Source organism: Schistocerca serialis, chromosome 5 (genome assembly GCF_023864345.2).
Source record: "Schistocerca serialis cubense isolate TAMUIC-IGC-003099 chromosome 5, iqSchSeri2.2, whole genome shotgun sequence".
Taxonomy (NCBI): domain Eukaryota; kingdom Metazoa; phylum Arthropoda; class Insecta; order Orthoptera; family Acrididae; genus Schistocerca; species Schistocerca serialis.
Window position 1 is genome coordinate 311,438,215 of NC_064642.1, and position 19,754 is coordinate 311,457,968.

Below are 19,754 nucleotides of genomic sequence, written 5' to 3' on the forward strand. Positions count from 1 at the left end.
TGCGTATTTACTCAGCCAGGAATCATTTCCCAGTGATATAGTATTTGGCATAATTTATATAACGAAAGTAAATAGCCCAAAATACACTGCTGTAACACAACATGGGTCACAACATACTCTCAGACCAGATGTGAGACTTACTTGATCCATCTGTTTCTATGTCGCAGGCAGCTGTGTACAGGATCAAGCTGCGTATATCAGGTCTCTGTCGATGGAGACAGCACAGAATGACTGATGTTGAGCTAAGGCAGTAGATATGGTGATGACAAGGAAATGAGACTCTGGGTTGCCTTACCAGTCTGCATTTTACTGCTTCTTCACTTGTTTGCAATGAACACTTAGTAGGGTGCAGCCACTAGTTTATAACTAGAGTATGTGTAAAACATAGCTGAGGCTTACTAGATTCTCCAGTCAATTACCAGAACAAATCGCCACCCCAGCCCATAAATTTCTTAAGACTTGGGTATACATAGCAGCATATAGTACTACAGACCAGGAACAATGGATGTGGCAGATTCTATTGCTCTAACTGAACCCTTAAGTTCAAGTACTCGTCACACTGAAACTGACATACAGACACAGGTACATGTGCACAAATGCACGATGGAAACCAGTAATTCTAATCTATAGGTACGCACAGGCAAGCTTTGCAAGTCCTTTTTATTGCACAGGCGTAGATGAGTATAGTGCCCACTCGTATGGTATCTGCTACAGGCTTCTTTATCCGAGACTAGATGAAACTCTTCTCTGTATGGAACTCTTCTGCTTGCTGGAACTCTGCCCAGCTTCACGTTTGAGTGTCTGTGTATAAGGCATTTGTGGCTGTTTGCTTACAGATGGTATGCAACTGCATCATTTTTTACTTGCAACACACACTCCAATGCATGTGTCCTCTTAATGGACTGACGAAAGCGGCTTGCACCATGCATCTCTACCTAAGTTACAAGGCTAATATTCATACTTGATTTCTTTTCTCTGGTTACCCTTCATGACACAATCATTACAATACATACACATAGAATATATAAGTATGTTTTTATGTGGATAGGATAGGTGCTCGGCAATGATATCAATAACAGAACTATCCCAGTATTTATCTGCAGTTATTAAGGAAAATTACTGAAAAACCTAAAAAAGGATTGCCAGACACAGCACACTGTATCTGCTCTAAATGAGATCAGTGTGTCAACAACTGCACTGCCTCATTCAGTTGGTTCCTAGTGTACAATGTTTTTTCATGTACACACCATTTGCTTCAGATTACTGACGTTGTAATTCACAGTTTTGCTCTTCATCACTCCACATATTAAGAGCACCTTCTGATGACTCCTGGACAATGAACATACTGCTATACCCCTTGCACCAAATGTAATACATGCAGAAAACAGGCTTTAGGCCTGCAGCTATGCTTAATACACACCTTCATATCTTCCCCTCAATCCACCTGACAAACTGAGTCAGCCTTGCATCATGACGAGCGAGATTTTGAACCCAGAGGAATAACGGGACATTACTATCATGTATTAGAGATATGGACACATGATTTGCTTGTATACACATTACCTTATTGTGACTGGATGTTTTGTTATCTCCTTCCATCATTAACCGCTACTCAGAATCCTCTAAGTAAATTTTAATTGTGTAGTATACAAGAATGTTTCAGCAACCTTCTTAAACAGATGTAATTTAGTAATTCTCTGTGACAATGGTTTGCTTTCCTTGGTAAAAGAAAATGCAGATTACCTCTTGTTCCATGAATATATAGAGAACTATTAGTGAAATAGGGCAGTTGATGTCTCACTTGGTGCAATGGTGCTGTAAGGATACTCAATTTTTTAAAGAGTTCTTTACAATGTGTCCAATGACTGTTTCTAGTTATTATTTTTACAGTCCTCTCCTGTAGTCTAAGAAGTGTCTCCAAATTTTGTGCCATCAATCCCCAAAAAGAAAACCATACTGTGAGGGCTCATATAGCCTGGTCGATCTTCAGTTTGCAGACCTATGACCTACCTTCCTTCGTGCTTCTACACCACACATCTCTCTCCTCCACTTTGATACACCACTGGAACACAATTTATCCTTTTGTACAGCTCTACTGCGTTTAGATGTGGTACATACATTTAATTTTTTTTAACTCGCTCCATTTAAAGATAAACGTTAGTTTTATACGGATAGATTAACATTTTTAATCTGCGAAACTACTAGTTGTAGAGAAAAAATGATAGGAGCTTTTTTGTAGGAATTTTAAGCCAGTTTAATTTTACACTGACAAACATTTTCCCTAGAAGCCGCGGTCCTAGAGTAATTCGAGAAAAACCATAAAAAGTTACATTTACACCCACACCCACCCCAACGCTCACACCGCACCGGTCAGGATTTTTAGTATGTCGTTCAGATCATACCTTCCTGGCACTGTACAAGAATTTGCAACTACGCTATTTTTTCTCCCTAATCCACCTGTTTTGGTCTTCGTTGATTGGGGTACTAGGTGAGAGGTACGTGCACTTGGCAACGGATATTAATGACTATTAATAACAAAAATACTGAAATCTGTTTGTAAAGTATCGCTTATTACACTGAAAAGAGTAAATGGCATAGAAATGAGATCAAGTAAGTAAATTTAAAGAAATGCTTTATATCTGTGGAAGTTATCTTTGCAATGATCGATTTCAGCGTCCTTCAGAGATCACTTAAGTGTTGGTATTCATGGATAGACGGCCATTTTCATGTTGGTGGTAGTTCAGAAGTGGTGTTTGCGAATGTGATGTTAATTTGACAATTCTACCTCTGTCGGTGAAAAACCCGTGTTCATATTAATTTGTGGTATTGTTGAGTTCGTCACATACACAGCAATGACGCAGTATTTGCCACCAAATTTGTTAGCACTCTTTGCTCCTCGTGATCCCGTCCCATATTTACCACCCGTTGATAAATTGCCACATGAGAAGAAAAACAGGGGATACATTGGCGTTGGAAATTTTTTGCAGTTTTTTGAGGTAAGGCAGTTACGCGTTCATGTAAGTAGACAGTCCTGCAAGCACTTCGGTGTTGTATCTCTCATATTTGGTGTTTTTGAAAAAAATTCCGCAGGATCCCAAAGACACCCCACCCCCTACGAGAGTGGAAACCAGAGAAGAGCGTTTGGAACGCCGGAGAAGAGAACGTGCTGAACAAGTTGCCTACAAATTAGAGCAAGAGATAGCTGTTTGTAAGTGAATATTTAAATTTGTAAATTTCATTGTGGATTTTAGGAGAGAGTATACTCAGTTTTTGTTCATGTGGAAACGTAGCCAGTAACAGATTTCTTTATTTACTTCATTCGCATGTTTTCCATAGGCCTACCCCCCTGGTTTTGATTATTCATTGCATAGCCCCACAAACGAGGGGATCCTCCTGGGAGTGGAACATGTCCGATAAACACATTCCAAAAATGTAATTAGAAAAATTTGTTTCATTAATTTTAATGATCCTTAGTCAATAAACAGTAAAATTATGTGCATGCATTAAAATTAAACTTCCACTATTTACAGATTTGAGACATAGATGTTTTCCTTACACCAATCATTCACACAGTATGTAGTTACTTGGCTGTTACAACTAAGTATTGTCAAAAATTAAAGTATAATAAATTTTCATTAAAATGGTCTAGTGCACTTGTTGAGAAATTCATGGATGGAATAGGAGTTGGCCACCGAAAATTCGTTTAAATTGTGCCTTGTCTGAAACTAAACTCTTATTGGTTACTGGTAACTTATTGGAAATATGTGTTGCTGAATACTGGACTCCTTTTTGGGCAAGAGTAAGTGATTTTAAGTCTATATATATATTTTGTTCTTATTCCTAGCATTGATACTGTGCGCTAAACAGTTAGTTGGAAAAGGAGATGTATTATTTACAACAAACTTAATTGAGGAATAAATATACTGAGAAGCTGTGGTTAGTATTCCCAGTTCTTTGAATTGGTTTAGACATGATGTTCTTGGATTTACACTACTAATTATTCTTATTGTATGCTTCTGTACTCAAAATTGTTTCTTGAGTTACCTCAGAATATGATACCATCTGACATAATGGAGTGGAAATAAGCAAAATATTGCCAGTTTTTTTATATCTATATCTCCTATGTCTAACATCATTTTCATTGCAAAAACAGGCTTGTTTAGGCACTTCAGAAGCTCGTTAGTATGTCGCTCCCAACTAAATTTATTATCAAGTTGTAATCCCAAGAATTTTACACTCTCAACTTCTCCCATTTCCATGTCCTCATATTTTATACACACACTAGAAGGAAATCTCTTGGAAGTTCTGAACTGCATACAGTGGGTCTTTTCAAAGTTTGACAGTGAATTGGCTATGAACCACTTGATAGCTGCCCTTTCTAAATGTATATTTGATTTACTGCTTATGGCAGTGTTTGTATCAATTGCAAATAAGACAAACTTGGCATCTGGTAATGTAACAGATGACAGGTCATTGATTTACACAAGAAAAACTAGTGGGCCTCGTATAGAACCTTGGGAACACCACATGTAATTTCTTCCCAGTCAGATGATGTCGGATTGCCTACTGCTGAAGTAATACGTAATGACACCCATTGTTTTCTATTAGTAAGATAAGACTGAAATCACTTTGCAGCACTACCAGTGATGTCATAATATTTTAATTTACTTAAAAGAATGCTGTGATTCACAGTCAAAAGCCTTTGATAGGTCACAGAATATGCCAGTTGCCTCTAATTTGTTGTATAATGAATGGAGGACATTTTCACTGTAAGTGTAAATAGCCTTCTCAATATCAGAACCCTTAAGAAACCCAAACTGTGACTTTGACAGTATGTTATTTTCACTAAGGTGCTTAAGTAGACATTAGAACATAACCTTTTCAAAGATATTTGAAAAAGCTGGCAAAAGTGAGATTCGTTGGTAATTTGTCGGCATTTGTTTGTCCCCCTTTCTTGTGGAGAGGTATAACTTCAGGATATTTAAGCCAGTCTGGGAATGTTCCTGTGACAAGTGATTTATTACACAAATAACTTTAGATATGACTAAACTAACATGAACACTCTTTTATTAACTTTGTTGATATGTTATCATAACCAGTAGAAATGCTTTGATTTCAAGGACTTTATGCTGGGTTCTATTTCTTTGGATGAAGTAAGTGTCAATTCCATTTTAATGAGATTGCTTGTGTGCACTGGTCTCAGATATTCCACTGCATAATTTACTGAACCTGACAACCCCATGCTATCAGTAACAGAGACAAAATACTTGTTTAAATGGTTTACAACACATGTTACCAGGGTTTCGTTTATTTTTGGAGCTATTTGTTCCTCCTCATTTCTGGTTCTACCTGTCTGACTTAACTATATCCCATATTGTTTTTATTTTATTGCTGGATGTATTTATCTTCTTCTCATGATGCAGGTGTTTGGATTTCTGGATAATTTTCAATATTTTGCAGTAACTTTTGCAATGAGCTATAATTGTAGTATCAAAGGTGTCCCTACATAAGATTGTTTCCTTTTTGTATCTCATGATATCTTTATCCCTTGTGTGATCCATGGCTTCTTGTTAGACTTCTGCTTAATTTGAGTTACCGTCAGGGGAAAAAAATTTTAAAATAAGGTGCCAACTTTATTAATGAATGTAAACATCTATCCAATTAATTTCTATGAGCAATCTCCAAAATTTATCAGTTTTTGACTGTTTTATTGACCTTCTGTACTCAGTTCTGGTAGATGTTTTACCCCGACAATTTTCAAATTTAATGTTAGGTGTTGCATGTCATGGTCAGATAGCCCATTTACTACTGGTTTGTAATGTGGCTTAGTTGCCTAGAATTGTCTATAAAGATATTATCAATGGCAGTCTTAGAACACTTGTATATCCTAGTTGGGAAATTTACAGTAGAAATTAAATTGAATGACAATGTAACTTATTTCACAACTGTTCACTGACAGTGTTTTTCAGGGCATCTATATTAAAATCACCAGCAACCATTAGTTCTTTGTTTTTTAATTTTGGGTGAGATGATAAATCATAGACTGTTTATAAACAGGTTGAAATTTCGTGAAGGTGCTCTGTGTATGGCTACTATTATAAAGGACCTATTATGAAATTCTATCTCTGTTGCACATGCTTCTAAGTGCTGCTCTAAGCAAAATTTATTAATATCAATATTCTTAAATTTAAAACTGTTTTTAACAAAGTCATTGAGTTACTAGTTTTTCTGACTTCCATTTTGTACTTGGTAAGGAAGTGATAAAATATAATTTATGCAGACTTCATCAAGATCCAGAACTACTAAACTTTTAAACTATAGAAGAATCAGTATAAAATATATCAGTATAGTAGTATCAGTATGGTGTTAGTATCATTTAAATATGTAGGCCTACTTATACTATTTACTCATTAGTAGTCTTCTTGATTTTTAGAAGCACTGCTTTTGCCTATACCCAGCAGATATTAGCTAATAAATTGGACAGTCTCTTTAGAGTAAGGCCTACATTGAGACATAAACCCAGTGTTTTAACTGTTGTGTTCATAAATTGCCATCTAACACAACACAAGAACTTATATATTATGACAGAATTTATAGTGAAACGGTAAATTGCATTTAATTTTCTAAACTTTATATTGTGATCCTGTACCATATGTGACAAGTCATGTTTTGGGCCTGTATTGAAAACTTTTTGGATTTCTTCCAAATGGTGCCAAAGAAAAGTTTTCAGTAATTTGGTGTCCAGATTGGCCAGCAGTTTTTGTTGGTTCTTTACGACTAGTGTGGTATTGTATCCACCTGAAATGCTCATTCTGGTGACGATGATTTGTAGTGTAGTTAGAGGTAGGTTATGTTGAGAGAAGAAAATTCAGTTGTGGGTAAGCAGAGTCCGTGAATGTGATTGCTAAATAAACGTTGTTGACCTGTAGCATAACTTAACGTTTATATTGATGTCACATTCAAACACCATGTTGTAAAACCTAAAAGTAGAAAACATGTCCCCCCCCCCCCCCGTCAGCTATGGTTGACATATATAGGTCAACGGAAGTGTCATATCCCAGTTTTTGTTGTTTCAGTTGTTGGTTTTGTGATGTTGATAGATGCTGTGAGTTAGGTCAGGGGAAGTGTCAGATTCCAATTTTTTTAGTAGTAAGTTTTTTGTGGTATTGACACTTGAGGTTAAGCTATATAGGTGAAGGGAAGTGACAGATTCCTGTGGATTTTGTGGGTGTATCGGAATTTGGGATTATTTATGTATTTTCTTGTGTTGTTTGGGATTGTGGTGTGTATCCCCACCCTAAAATCCCCAATTTCCCTCGCTTGTCCCATTGATTGTGATTATATTTTTGGAGGGAGATGTTATTGTCATATTTATATGTATTTTCATGTTTGTTGTGTTTATGTGGTGACGTCATAGATGCCATATTAGAGACGTTGAGAATGGTCATTTCTTGTCAAGACTTTCAGGGAGAAAGATTTCTGCTTTGTTAGCCTTTCCTTCTACCTTTCTATTTTCAAAGGTCTCTTATTATTTAACAGAATCCATTTTTCCTTGATGCTTGCTGGTTTTCTTCTGTGTTCTTTCAAAACTGAATTCACTTTGGCTGACCTCATCTAATCTCGGGTGGTAAAGAATACTGCTTTGATCTCACTGTGTCCTCCATTTCCTAAATTTAAATAAGACCAATTACAGCACTGATAAACTCTAGGTTGATAATTAACTAAAAGTAGGAGAACTGATAATTTTGACTAATGTTTTACACACAATTCTGTATTAACACCATAAAAATAAAATTGCGAAAAATTAAAAAAAATAGTGTTGAATTTAATGCACTTCAGACACTTCGAAAACCTTCCTCAAAGATAGTTATGTACAAAGGATGTCGTGCTTTGTTGCATTACAGTTTAGGTTCGAATTTAATACCTTTTGCATTTAATGATATTGTACAAATTGTCACATCTGTCAGAATCTGCTTGTCTCATCCATCAGCATATTTTCATGTACAAACAATTTGAATTAAAATATAATTTACAGAGTTCAATAGTTCTTGACCATGCCTCATTGAAAATAAACTATTTGACAGTATTCATGAAAAGCTACTCACCATATAGTGAAAATGCTGAGTCACACAACAGAAAGACTGCTAAACAAGTATTCAAATGACCTCTCTCTGGCTGACAAAACCTGCCTGCTAAAGTAACTTAGAAAACACTTGTCAATTTTAAGATTTTAGAGGTTTAGTAGAAAGCTTGCTCTACTGAAAAAGTGTAACAATGTACTGTTGGTGATAAGCAAAACAAAAAAGGTAAGTTCAATGTGTTAGGACTTCGTTGAAATTACTCAGCCACAGCTTTTAGATTTTTAAATTTTACTCACAGGCTCACGCATGGAATGCCAGATCTGTTATTAATGAATGTAATAAATTGCTTAATTCAAAAGTGTATCTAGGGTGCAGTTGAGATTCCTACCTGTATGAAGTAAGTAGAGCTACTGCAGGAGAATGTTGTATATTGCTTTAAAGCAAATCACTGTGGCATATTGTGGTGTAGTTGCTTGCCACTCTCCTTCATTCCTAATAAATTTAAAATGTGAAAGCAATGTTTTATATTGTATAATAGACAAATTAGTTAAACCTGCAAAAAGTTTTTCAATGAGAAAGTAGTTTTGGTAAGTAAACCTTTTGCTAGTGACCTGCAGTAATGTACTATTGAGCAGAGAGGTGATTAGTTACAGCTGGCAACTGCTGTTAGGTAAAACTTCTTGGGTTTTGCGTGAAAATTGACAAGGAATAGAGATGTCCTGAGTAAACACTGCTTTAATAGCAACAGTCCATACCAGCTAATGCTGGTAGTAGCAAGCGCTTTGTTTTAAACCTGATGAAGATAGCTTAATGTGGCAGACACTAATAAGAAGTTAATCCAAGAGTATCAGTTTTCTTCATTAAATAACAATCACACTTACTCCTGCAACAAAATGCTGCTTTTCTGTAATTGTTCCGTGGTTCAGGATTCTGTCTCTTTGTTGGGCAAACAGTAGTGCTGCTGTGTGTCCCATGATGATTTATTTTGTTCAAAATGAACACTTACGGTGCCAAAGCATGTGTGTTAAGACACAGCTTAAGATGCAATATAGCTGCTATTCAAGTTTGTGGCGAATTGTGACCTTCGTGTAATACATGCTGATGGAATGACAGAAATTTTTTTTCAGTTAAGTGATGTATCAGTGGGCCTCAAAAAAAAAAAAAGTGGCACCATAAAGATTTTGATATAAAAATTGATTGGAAGTTATTAGTGCCAACCATTATATTGGGGGGGGGGGGGGGGGGGGGGAGGAAAAGCCAACATGCCGCTATTGTACCTTTTTAAATTTTCACATGTTAAAAACGTTGTCTTGATCTTAAAATTCTGATGAGTTTTCTAATAGACCAGCTGCATTGTGCTGAAGTGAGAATCTTTTCATGAGTAGAAGTGTACAGTTCTTCTTTCAGTCCGATGACAATATTACCAGAGCAGTAAATAATGTCTTTACCTAAACCAGTTGGCTGTTGTAGCTTGTAAGGCTCAACGCCACTGGCCACTAGCAGACACCACTTGACTATTCATTAAGCTTCAGATGTTTGACTTGCTGTTTAACATAAACTGTGTTAGCTGATCCTCAGAATTTTAAGAGGGGCAGCTTCAAGAGAGCTGTTGTTAGGGTTATGACTTGCTCACATCCTCACATTGTCCAGACCAATGTTTCTGTAACAGCAATAGAACCATTTGTTTTCATGTTCTATGTAACAATTAACACAACTTTTGTCCAACTGAATCATGCTTGTTGAGCTTTTTCAGCTTATTTGCCAATTTTCTCCAGAGAAAGTCAGACATTTTGCAACCATTTGCTGAAGTTACATCTCTGCAAATGACACCTTCAAGCATATCTGTTACCAAAAGTGCACACAGGCATTTGCTCTCACCGTAACCTGTGTTCTCATGTTGTCTGTATAAATTACCATCCACAATTTGCTTTCATACATTGCTACATTTTGGGTAAGTACTTATAGAAGAGACTTCATTACACATTTATATTCCATTGTTACAAATTTCTCTTTCAGGCAAGCTTTTCTTGCTGCTGCTAGTCTTCTGTTCCCATTCTTTTTTATTCTTACCATCATTTATTTTGCTGGTTCATTAGCTAGACTCTTCTTATTTCATTTCCCATTCTGATTGCCTCAGAATCACCCGACTGAAGTAAAGTACACTGTTACCTTTATTTTACTTTTATTTATGTTGACCAAAAACATCTTTGTAGGACATTTCAATTAGACGCAATTGACCCTCCAGGTTCTTTGGCATCTGACAGATTACATCATTGACAAACTGCAAAGTTGTTTCTTCTCCCTGAACTTCAATTTCCTTTCAACATTGCTTGTCAGTTTCCTTCATTGCCTGCTGAGTGCAAGGAAGAGAAGAACAATCGGACCATTTTACATCCTAAATGAACTGCAGGAAAAGTTGTCACCCTTGTGGCCACTCAACTAAAATAGACCCTCAGTCCAGTTGTTAAAATTGAATTGTGAAGGCATGTCTTACATCAAAGGTTGAGTGCATTGCATTAATTGCTGAGGAGGAGTGCACTGACATCATCTGCCTTCAGGAGCTTCATATAAAAAATACCAAAGAGCTGAATAACAGGGCAAGAATTGTGGTTTGCAAGATAGCAAACTATGCCTTGTTAGCGCACATGGTTTGGCAAGCTACATAAAAGATTATCTAACTGAATGTCGTGCAGAGCCTGTGGTTTGCACTGAAGATGTCCTGGAAATCTTAACTCCAAAATATAAACATTGTTTAGTTACACAAGATGGCCTGATAACATCACCACCTCTGTGCCTCACTCTGCTGTATACATAGATGACTTCAACAGCCACCATACTGCCTGGGGATACGCATTGAACAGTGAAGGTGAGACAGTGGTGGGATGGGTGAAAGCTAACAACCTGTACCTACTATGTTATGCCAAAGGCAGCAAAACTCTCTACTTGGACCTCTTATTTCATCATTAGAGACCAGTTTGACAGCACAATACCCTTTTGCCATAAAGTGTTCGACAGTTTCCCTAAGAGTCAGAAGAAGCATGTCTGCCTCACAATAGGCCTTAAAGTGCCAGTCATTAAAACGACCAAACTAAAATGATGGAATTTTAGAAAAAATAGATTTGGACATCTTCTGTAAAGAGGTCAAATTGAACATTCAAAATGTTCCTTGTACTATAGGAAACACATTTGTAGCCATTCTGAAGGAAACAGCCGAGAAGAATATAGCTCGGGGTTTTCATAATGATTATGTGCAGAGTTGGTTGAGGTATACAGAAGTATTGCTACAGAGAGAGGAAGAAACTGGAGGTCCATGGACTGGAAACCATATAATAGAATTATTAAATTTTTAATTTTAACCAACATCCTCAGTTGCAGTGTTTACCTAGGTTTCAGTCGGAATAACCAAACCACCTTCAGAATAAAAGTAACTACCATTTGTCCATAGTGGACATCGTCAAGCTAAAACTATAAATCCATAAATTATCGTCCGGCTGTAAAAACTTATCTGAAACTGCCTCAGCCCCACTTAGCGACTGCGATGCGGCAGCCACGAGTGCTGTACTGAGTTTTTTCTTAGTGCATGTGTTCGGACTAAGTCTATTTCATACCCAGTTTAATTGTCTTGAGTGCATTCTATATAACTGTTTATTTTAATTATCATATGTCTTCTGTAATACCTATGTACGTAACATGCCTCTGCTTGGTGCTACTCGTTGTTATGTAATGTTTTGTGTATTGTAATTTTTTCCTCATGTGAAATATATTTTTAGAACTGCAAACTGACTTCTGTTCTGTTAGTAGATAATCACTTGCCAACTGTACTTTGTGATTTCAACACTGATAATTTCAGAGAGTGTGTGTGTCTGTATTTAGAAAAGTATTTTTCTAAATCTGCAAATGCTTATAAGGGCTCAGTACTACCTTGCATGTCCCTATATTTCTGCAGAACCCTAGCTCACCTTCTTAGAGGTCTGCTTCTGCAGTATGTCATTTCTTCTATTAATAGTTTCAGTGTTGCCACAAGTTCTGGAAATCAGGGAAATTTGAAAAAAATCTTGTTTGTCTCAGTAGAGGAAATGATTTGTTTACTGAGATTTCACACATTGTTCCTGGCTGGGCACAGCTGAGTATGTGCACTGCTTCCCTATGCCCTCATTATTACTGCTTCTCCCCTTCCTACCATTCCCCTCAGCTTATAGTCAGTGTTGCCACCACTTCTTGTCACTAGCCAAGCATCTGCCAACGAGAGGCAGAAAGGTGAGAGGAGTGGTCTGAATCTGATTCTTAGACTATTGACATAACAGCCAGAGACAGCAGTCATGTGAGCTCGAATTGTCTTGAGTGATTGTGTGAAAGTGTGTGTGCACTCCCGTTTTCTGACAATGCTATGGCTGAAAATTTGTGAAAGCGTGATTCATTTCTATGTGCCTGTCTGCAGATCAGTGATCATCTTTGTGGTGAGTTGCTACCTATCCTCATTAGTTTTGATTCTCAGAATATTGCGCAAGGTATTTGTTGCTGGGATTGATCACTGTGGTTTCATTTAACCATTGTGGTGTCTAACATGAATGGCTGGCCACTCCAGTGGACATCCATGATGGGTCAAAACTGCAGGCCATTTCTGTGGATATCTTTAACGAATTGGGCCTGCCGATCTGAAGCCCATCATTTCCCACAGATGTGCAGGCCCTAACTGTCGGATCTAGTGTCACCGATCGCCCGCAGGTCGAGCCTGTCTGTGTGTGGCGTAATGTGGCAGATTTTTGTCAAGGACCCAGCACTGCAATGCCCCTAAGTAGGCCAGAGGCCACAGGCAGTGGATTTCAGGAATTAAGACTGTCTCATCCCAAGTACATTGTAGAGTGCAGCATTTTATAGACATGTTCTTTATTCTAGTAAATTTTGGCACTTCGAAAGTAGTCCATACATTAGAAAGTAGGGCGATAAGAAGAAAATTGTGGCATTCACTGGTGCTTTGTATGGTATGTACACACTTTTCTTGCAAGGAAAATCACAATACCTGTAAAATGAAATGACGATTTGACACAGATGGCCAAGAGGCCCCATCCAGGGAATTTCGACCACTGGGTTGCAAGTCTTCGTTATGATGCCACATGGGCAACTTGTGTGTCAGTGATCATGAAATAACACAACGCCCAGTCCACAAGTGGAGAAAATCTCCATCTCAGCCAGGAATCAAACCTGGGCCTGCTGCATCGTAGGCAAATATGTTACCACGCAGCTAAGCAGGCGGACACCAATACCTCTAAAATAAGACGTTACACTGTGGATAATAACGAACGTAGTAGAACCAACATTTTATTTTTGGTTGCCTATAGTGCTGGTTTACGCAACTTTTCCCTGACTTATTCTCTTAAAGAGGCCTACTTTTGTCTGATATTATTTTTGAAGTCAGTGGAAGTATTTAAATCTGTCTCGCGACTCCAAGAAAGTGTGTATTTGTCACCAAATGTATTTTGTTTTATTGAAATAAAATTGCATCAGTGGTCTTAATGATACACACATACCATTTGGCTTGCTTTCTCCATCTAAATACAATTCTTTACAAAAGATTTTGATGTTAGTACTTAAGCTTTTTGTTCACTCATTTTGAAATAAAAAAGTCACTACTTTTTTGTCAACTTCCGTCTTTACTCACTCTTGATATCTCTGAATTTTACCGGGAAAAATGTTAACACTTGTCTGGAAATCAGGGAAATATCAGTGATTTCACTTGGGGAAACTTTGAGCAACCCTGAATGAATTTGTTAGTACTTCAAAATCAATAATAATTAAACTTCTGGTTTAGTGGTATTTACAAGTGCCAACACATTCCTTATTTGGAATTGGGTTTATATATCTCTTCAACCCAAATTGTTCTTCCCTGTGGTTGGCGTAGTTATTCTACTCTGTGGTAATTCCTGTGTTATGGGAACACAAAAATTACAAAACTTGCAGGCTTTATAAACAAGCTGTTAGGTTAAAATTTCACAATTAGATCTTCCTAAGCCAAGTACATGAAGAGATGAAGCTACTTAAAATTTCAGAAAAAATCGCCAGAATTTATTACAGATGTGATGCCACTTAGAATAAAAAGTGACCCAAATGAAGTAAAACATACAGAATGTTGACACGGTAAGATGTTAATAAAGCCTGACATTATTAGGAATGTAGAAAGTGTTTTTTAATAACCAAATAATACCAGAATCTTTTAATGGCTAGGTCCCAATCATGTAAGGCAACTAAAATACTACTAGTAGGTAGATTTGCTTGTAAGTAACAGCCATCCTCAGATTGTCCACATATTAATTAAAAGGCAGTTTGAACATAAATTGAATGTACCAGTGATTATGCAATGACATTCCTTTTTTTAATTCATGTTGCTTTCTACAGAAATGCCTGTCACTATATGACTACCATTACTCTTACATCTTGTTTGTTTTCCAACTACCTTTAATATGTACATGATCTGAAGATGGTTGTTACGTACAATCAGATCTAGCCAGTCATAATATTTTAATTGTCTTATGTAAATGACATCTAGGCATTAAGATTTATAAAAAAATAATTTTCATGAAGTGAACTGAGATTTTCACTTTTACTGCAATAATTATTCACTGATTCTCAACCTTTCAAAGACAGCAAAGAAATTGTCACTGTGACATTTTGATATATCCTCTCTTAAAAGGCTCCCATAGGGTCCTTCAAAAAACATAATGGCTTTGATGTATTCCAAATTACAAACTTCGTTTTAAAAACACATTAAAAGAAATACCTAAACATATTCACCTCCATTCTCTTTTGAAACGTGGAAAATGCCTGGCATTTGACCTCCTCTGCTGTGCTGGCAAGCAAGAACTCTGAAATTCACTATGACTGCCCAAAAAGACTCATTAACTCTTGGCTGCTTTCTTATTTATTGATGCACACCAATGATTTGAGGTAACCTTAAAGAAAAATCACAGGAGGTGGCCATCTTTTAGAAAACGACTGCCAGTGATGCTGTCCACACAAATCCACATACAACTGACACTTACTGTGGCTGCATTCATTTCCCTATCTTGAACCACACCAGGATTTTGGCTCCCAGAACCAGTAGTTCTGTTTATTCTCAATTCTTCCATGTTTATTCTTAATTTCCTTAAATGAAAATGGACATTGTTACTAAAGGTGATAACGCTTCTCGTAGAACTCTTATCAGGAACCTGTCAACACATTGTTGTCTTCTCATAACTAGCATCTTTCAGCTGCTGTGTTAACTGAATTCTGTGCGAATGGTAATGGAGATCATACTATGTGAGAATTTGCTGTATTGAAGCATATTCTGTGCCCAGTTCTTGAGAACAGCAAAGAGCAGACTTCACTGGATTGACAACCACACTGTCATCAATTGCTGCAGTGTTTCTCACAGATCCGTGAGAATGAGGGCACCCAGAACTTGTTACATTTCATTGTTGGACCCATAATATTGAATTTCACAATAAGTCTGTGGCCTGTTGATTCATTCGGTGCTTCATTGTGTACTAGAATAACACAAAAACTCTCACAGTTATGCAATAACTTTCTTCGTTCTAATAGTGTTCTCAATATTAGCTCATCCTGTGCAGTAGTAAACTGATCCATGGCTAGACACTATGGAGAAAGTCGGAAATTTGTGGAAATCGAAATTGATCACAACAGTGTGGTCGACTAATAAACAGAAATATAGTATACAGTTCAAAACTGATGCTATTTGTTCGGAACATTTACTTGCAAAGTATTATAATCCTTGGGCTAGAAATTTGGAAATCTTCCTGCATTTGTGTAACAAACATACGTGTTCAACCAGAAATGTCTACCAGATACCTTCGCTAAAACTACTCCACTGTGCAAATTGTATGTGTAGTCAACAAATTTTATTTGATGTGATTAAATTACTGGATTTTGTTATTTTTTAATGTTAGATGTGATCAGTTACAAATAAAATAGTGTGTGTGAAACAATTATTTTCATAACTCATTTGTGCAATTTTTTCAGGGGATCCTCACAGTATTGCTACTGCAACAGGTGATCCATTCAAGACACTATTTGTTGCGAGAATTGTAAGTACACATTTCATCAGCATTTTCATTCAGTTTCTGAAAATAAACCTCGTAGATTTGTATTTGTCTCTAACAACAGGGTTATAAACACATAATCAAATAGGGGTAATGCAGGAGTAGGTTTAATAATGAATAGGAAAATAGGAATGCGGGTAAGCTACTACAAACAGCAGAGTGAACGCATTATTGTGGCCAAGATAGATACGAAGCCCACACCTACTACAGTAGTACAAGTTTATATGCCAACTAGCTCTGCAGATGATGAAGAAATTGAAGAAATGTATGATGAAATAAAAGAAATTATTAAGATAGTGAAGGGAGACGAAAATTTAATAGTCACGGGTGACTGGAATTCATCAGTAGGAAAAGGGAGAGAAGGAAACATAGTAGGTGAATATGGATTGAGGCTTAGAAATGAAAGAGGAAGCCGCCTGGTAGAATTTTGCACAGAGCACAACATAATCATAGCTAACATTTGGTTTAAGAATCATGAAAGAAGGTTGTATACATGGAAGAACCCTGGAGATATTAAAAGGTATCAGATAGATTATATAATGGTAAGACAGAGATTTAGGAACCAGGTTTTAAATTGTAAGACATTTCCAGGGGCAGATGTGGACTCTGACCACAATCTATTGGTTATGACCTGTAGATTAAAACTGAAGAAACTGCAAAAAGGTGGGAATTTAAGGAGATAGGACCTGGATAAACTGAAAGAGCCAGAGGTTGTACAGAGTTTCAGGGAGAGCATAAGGGAACAATTGACAGGAATGGGGGAAACAAATTCAGTAGAAGAAGAATGGGTAGCTTTGAGGGATGAAGTAGCGAAGGCAGCAGAGGATCAAGTAGGTAGAAAGACGAGGGCTAGTAGAAATCCTTGGGTAACAGAAGAAATATTGAATTTAATTGATGAAAGGAGAAAATATAAAAATTCAGTAAATGCAGCAGGCAAAAAGGAATACAAACGTCTTAAAAATGAGATCGACAGGAAGTGCAAAATGGCTAAGCAGGGATGGCTAGAGGACAAATGTAAGGATGTAGAGGCTTATCTCACTAGGGGTAAGATAGATACTGCCTACAGGAAAATAAAAGATACCTTTGGAGAAAAGAGAACCACTTGTATGAACATCAAGAGCTCATATGGAAACCCAGTTCTAAGCAAAGAAGGGAAAGCAGGAAGGTGGAAGAAGTATATAGAGGATCTGTACAAGGGCGATGTACTTGAGGACAATATTATGGAAATGGAAGAGGATGTAGATGAAGATGAAATGGGAGATCTGATACTGCGTGAAGAGTTTGACAGAGCACTGAAAGACCTGAGTCGAAACAAGGCCCCCGGAGTAGACAACATTCCATTGGAACTACTGACGGTCTTGGGAGAGCCAGTCCTGACAAAACTCTACCATCTGGTGAACAAGATGTATGAAACAGGCGAAATACCCTCAGGCTTCAAGAAGAATATAATAATTCCAATCCCAAAGAAAGCAGGTGTTGACAGATGTGAAAATTACCGTACAGTCAGTTTAATAAGTCACAGCTGCAAAATACTAACACGAATCCTTTACAGACTAATGGAAAAACTAGTAGAAGCCAACCTCGGGGAAGATCAGTTTGGATTCCATAGAAACACTGGGACACGTGAGGCAATACTGACCTTACGACTTATCTTAGAAGAAAGATTAAAGAAAGGCAAACCTATGTTTCTAGCATTTGTAGACTTAGAGAAAGCTTTTGACAATGTTGAATGGAATACTCTCTTTCAGATTCTGAAGGTGGCAGGGGTAAAATACAGGGAGCGAAAGGCTATTTACAATTTGTACAGAAAGCAGATGGCAGTTATGAGTCGAGGGACATGAAAGGGAAGCAGTTGTTGGGAAGGGAGTAAGACATGGTTGTAGCCTATCCCCGATGTTATTCAATCTGTATATTGAGCAAGAGTAAAGGAAACAAAAGAAAAATTTGGAGTAGGAATTAAAATCCATGGAGAATAAATAAAAATTTTTAGGTTCACCAATGACATTGTAATTCTGTCAGAGACAGCAAAGGACCTGGAAGAGCAGATGAACAGAATGGACAGTGTCTTGAAAGGAGGATATAAGATGAACATCAACAAAAGCAAAACAAGGATAATGGAATATAGTCGAATTAAGTCGGGTGATGCTGAGGGAATTAGATTAGCAAATGAGACGCTTAAAGTAGTAAAGGAGTTTTGCTATTTGGGGAGCAAAATAACTGATGATGGTCGAAGTAGAGAAGATATAAAATGTAGACTGGCAATGGCAAGGAAAGCGTTTCTGAAGAAGAGAAATTGGTTAACATCGAGTATAGATTTAAGTGTCAAGAAGTAATTTCTGAAAGTATTTGTATGGAGTGTAGCCATGTATGGAAGTGAAACATGGACAATAACCAGTTTGGACAAGAAGAGAATAGAAGCTTTCGAAATGTGGTGCTACAGAAGAATGCTGAAGGTTAGATGGGTAGATCACATAACTAATGAGGAAGTATTGAATAGGATTGGGGAGAAGAGACGTTTGTGGCATAACTTGACCAGAAGAAGGGATCGGTTGGTAGAACATGTTCTGAGGCATCAAGGGATCACCAATTTAGTATTGGAGGGCAGTGTGGAGGGTAAAAATCGTAGAGGGAGACCAAGAGATGAATACACTAAGCAGATTCAGAAGGATGTAGGTTGCAGTAAGTACTGGGAGATGAAGAAGCTTGCACAGGATAGAGTAGCATGGGGAGCTGCATCAAACCAGTCTCAGGACTGAAGACCACAACAACAACTCTTGTTTCCAATCTCCTGATACTTGCCTCAGAAATTTCATACTGCTCAAATTGCATCAACCTGTTCTGGAAGAGTTTCACTATGCTTAGATTTTGTGTGTGGATGATTTTGAACAGTTCATGAGAATGCATTTTTTATGTTACCCAATTGTCAGCGTGTGGGGAAACTTTTTGTTACTGAAGAAGTTAGGTGAACACATTACGTAATGAACAAAAAGAATGTTACATTTTTGTCTACTCCAGACCAGAACTCTGCCAGAGTTCAACAAGAGATAATTTGGGTTAAATATGACAAGTGGTTTCTTTACCAGAAATAGATCTCTAGGCTTGTAATAAACCACCTGTTAATTTTTATTGTCTGCCTGCTTGTTTCTAACATAGAAAAATAAATGATTTATGCTGTGAGAAACCATCGACATCTGAAAATGTCTGTGGCAGAGTTCTCTGGTGTACACGCAAGTCTTCTCCTACACCAGTTTGTGAAACCTGGATCTGCTAAATAGCACAAAAATGTTTGTTTTCATTTCGTTTGAAATGTCACCCCCTTCTTCTTCACGATGGGTGAAGACTGTAAGTTTGCCAGACAAATAATGTTTTATTGTTCAATCTGTAGATATGCCTTCAGTTTCTCTCTTCTGTGTTTCTTGGGGTTACATATCTTTTTTGCCTTCCAAGCAGCATAAGTTTTTCAATTTTTTACCAAGAAAATTATAAAACTGCCTCAAAATAATTTATTCAGCTCAAAGTAAGCTACAGAACTCACTTCAAAAACTGGAGAATGTTATCAACTCAAGATGAAGATGTC

General features: G+C 37.2%; 1 protein-coding gene across 1 annotated transcript in view; it reads left to right on the top strand.

Annotated features, from left to right (window-relative positions):
- The first annotated feature begins 2,695 nt into the window (after positions 1-2,695).
- Positions 2,696-19,754, top strand: part of LOC126482324 (U1 small nuclear ribonucleoprotein 70 kDa) — a 68,438-nt gene continuing 51,379 nt past the window's right edge. The window contains exons 1-3 of the mRNA XM_050106370.1: positions 2,696-2,996; positions 3,091-3,208; positions 16,098-16,162. Coding sequence (XP_049962327.1) covers positions 2,853-2,996; positions 3,091-3,208; positions 16,098-16,162 — 327 coding nt within the window. The 5' untranslated portion in view covers positions 2,696-2,852. The remainder of the gene's footprint in view (positions 2,997-3,090; positions 3,209-16,097; positions 16,163-19,754) is intronic.